Raw genomic sequence first — 2,235 nt, 5'->3', positions numbered from 1 at the left:
GACTATTGTCTGCCCCGTCTCCGAGGCCAGTACCATCTCAGACAAGATCATCTCGCAGCACAAGTCCGATTCCTCCCTTCTCCCCGGCAAGACGAAGGTTCCTGTCCAGACCACCGACATCGTTATCACCAAGACCATTACCCTGACCAAGGGCACCGGCGACAACAAGACTCTTGTCCCTTCTGTCATCACTTCAACCATTAAGTCTACCATCAGCCCTCCTGCTGCCGGTTCCAAGCCCAGCGATGCGACTGTCACCACCACTGCCACTTCGACCTCGACTAAGACCGTTACCATCACTCGCGCCAAGGCCACCCCCACCGGCACCAGCCCTGCCAACGGCAACGGCGGTGATAATGGCAACGAGAAGTGCGTCTCGGGAGCTGCTCCCGCCACCGTGACCGTCACTGTTGCCCAGACCACTGTTACTGCCTCTGCTTCCACCGTCACCGTGACTGCTTCTTGCGAGGCTTCCGCTGCCCCTGGCGACAGCAAGAAGAAGGTCGACAACAAGCCCGGTGACAACAAGCCCGTTAACAACGGCATCAAGCCCGTTGACAACGGCAGCAAGCCCAGCAAGCCCGCCGACGCCGAGGCCACCCCCTGCGAGACTGATGGTACCACCACCATCGAGGCCACTGTCACCGTTGTCCCCTATCCCGCCAACAACAGCACCATTGTCACTGCCACTGGTGCCCCAGGTCCTTCTGGCTTTGCCCGCCTCCGCCGCTAAGCTCATGTCTAGCAATTGCAGCGAGTATCAGGCATCCTGATTACTCGTGCATCTTTCCCTTCTTTCTATTCATGTGTCGATAGCATCTTATAATCTACCGGCTTACGTATTTGTCTCGATTATGGAGGCTCCGGCACGATATATTTAGATTTTGAATTTTGGATATGCGGAAGTCTTGAAAAGGCCGTCTAGCGAGGGGCTACCCATGCCATTGTTATATAGCGGAGTATACTGTTGAATTTGTTCATTATTAAGCTCTCGCTACGTTCATGTGAGCCCTGTTACAGCGTGACTAGTCTGTGTACAATTTTGAACGCATTAAATATGTTCACTTTTCTGGATGCTGGGTAGACTCGGATGGCGTTGCCGTCCCAGGATTGCCAAGCGATACAATGTCACATCAGTATTCTCCGAATGGCAACATGCACTCGTGACTCTTGGTTTTGATTCAACGAAAAGCATGTAGATCATTAATTTTTGGTAGGGTATCAAATTTTTCTGCCATTGCTTGTCGACCAATATGCACCTGTCCATCTCAAATCCGCCGCCCACTTATACCATTTCCCTCGCCCATTCTTCCCTAAACGGAGAGCATGGCATGACAAAAACGCCTTTACGATGCAGTTTCTTAGCAAAACCGTAACAAGAAGAAAGATTGTAAACGAAATCAGCCGGCATGATTCAAAAACGCTGCATCAATGCCCACCACGAAAACAAAGAAGATGAAAAAAAAAAAGTCGTGACCGCCCTCCTTCTCTCTCTCTCTCTCTCTCTCTCTCTTTCGCTTGAAAGAGGCAATGGGGAAAGAAGGAAAGAGAACGCGCAAGTTTTGTTGGTTTTGCTCATCGCCCGAGCACAACATGCTCGTACGTCTGCGCGCCCAGCTTCCGGGCCAGCACCGCCTGCAGCGCCGCCCTCGTCCGCTGGATCTGGTCGCCGACGCCTGCCGTCTGCGCGGCGTTGGCCTGGATCCTATCGACGTGGTCCCCGAGCGCGGCCACCATGTCCCGCATCTCCTCGTCGTCGTTGTCGTCCATGTTCTGTAGATGTTAGCAACACACGAAAAAATCCCCACGATGAAACCCATCATCCCGTGTAAAAACGTACCTGGAATGGATTCACACCCGCGCCCTCTGTGTTCGCAAACGTTTTGCTCCCTTCCTCCTCCCCATTCTCACCACCACCACTACCACCACCACCTCCTCCTCCTCCTCCTCCATCACCTTGCGGCGCCAGCACGTGCGCCTTTTTCAGCAAATTTTTATTCTCCCGCGCGCGCGTCCTCGCCTCCGCCTCGAGCAGCCTCAGCTTCTCATAGTCCTGCTCCAGCTCCTCCTCCAGCCTGCGCGCCTCGGCGCCCAGCAGGTCCACCGCGTGCAGCACGGGATCCAGCTGCCGCTCCAGCGTCTGCTTGGCGTCGAGCACGCTCTCAAAGTTGAGCTCCGTCTCGCGCCCGCCGTCCTGCTCGGCGCGCCCGCCGCGCGGGCGCCCGCGCTGCGTGC

The 2,235-nt window shown here is 55.3% G+C and overlaps 1 protein-coding gene across 1 annotated transcript in view; it reads left to right on the top strand.

The window, feature by feature from the left end:
* BBA_08283 (uncharacterized protein) overlaps positions 1–733 on the top strand; it is a gene marked incomplete at both ends in the record, with an annotated part of 1,111 nt that extends 378 nt beyond the window's left edge. Inside the window, one exon of the mRNA XM_008603380.1 lies at positions 59–733. Within this exon, the coding sequence (XP_008601602.1) occupies positions 59–733 (675 nt within the window). The remainder of the gene's footprint in view (positions 1–58) is intronic.
* Between the last annotated feature and the right edge of the window lie 1,502 nt (positions 734–2,235).

This window comes from Beauveria bassiana, assembly GCF_000280675.1.
Source record: "Beauveria bassiana ARSEF 2860 unplaced genomic scaffold BBA_S00033, whole genome shotgun sequence".
Taxonomy (NCBI): domain Eukaryota; kingdom Fungi; phylum Ascomycota; class Sordariomycetes; order Hypocreales; family Cordycipitaceae; genus Beauveria; species Beauveria bassiana.
Note: the sequence above shows the minus strand (reverse complement) of the source record. Positions and strands in the feature narration are given on the sequence as shown.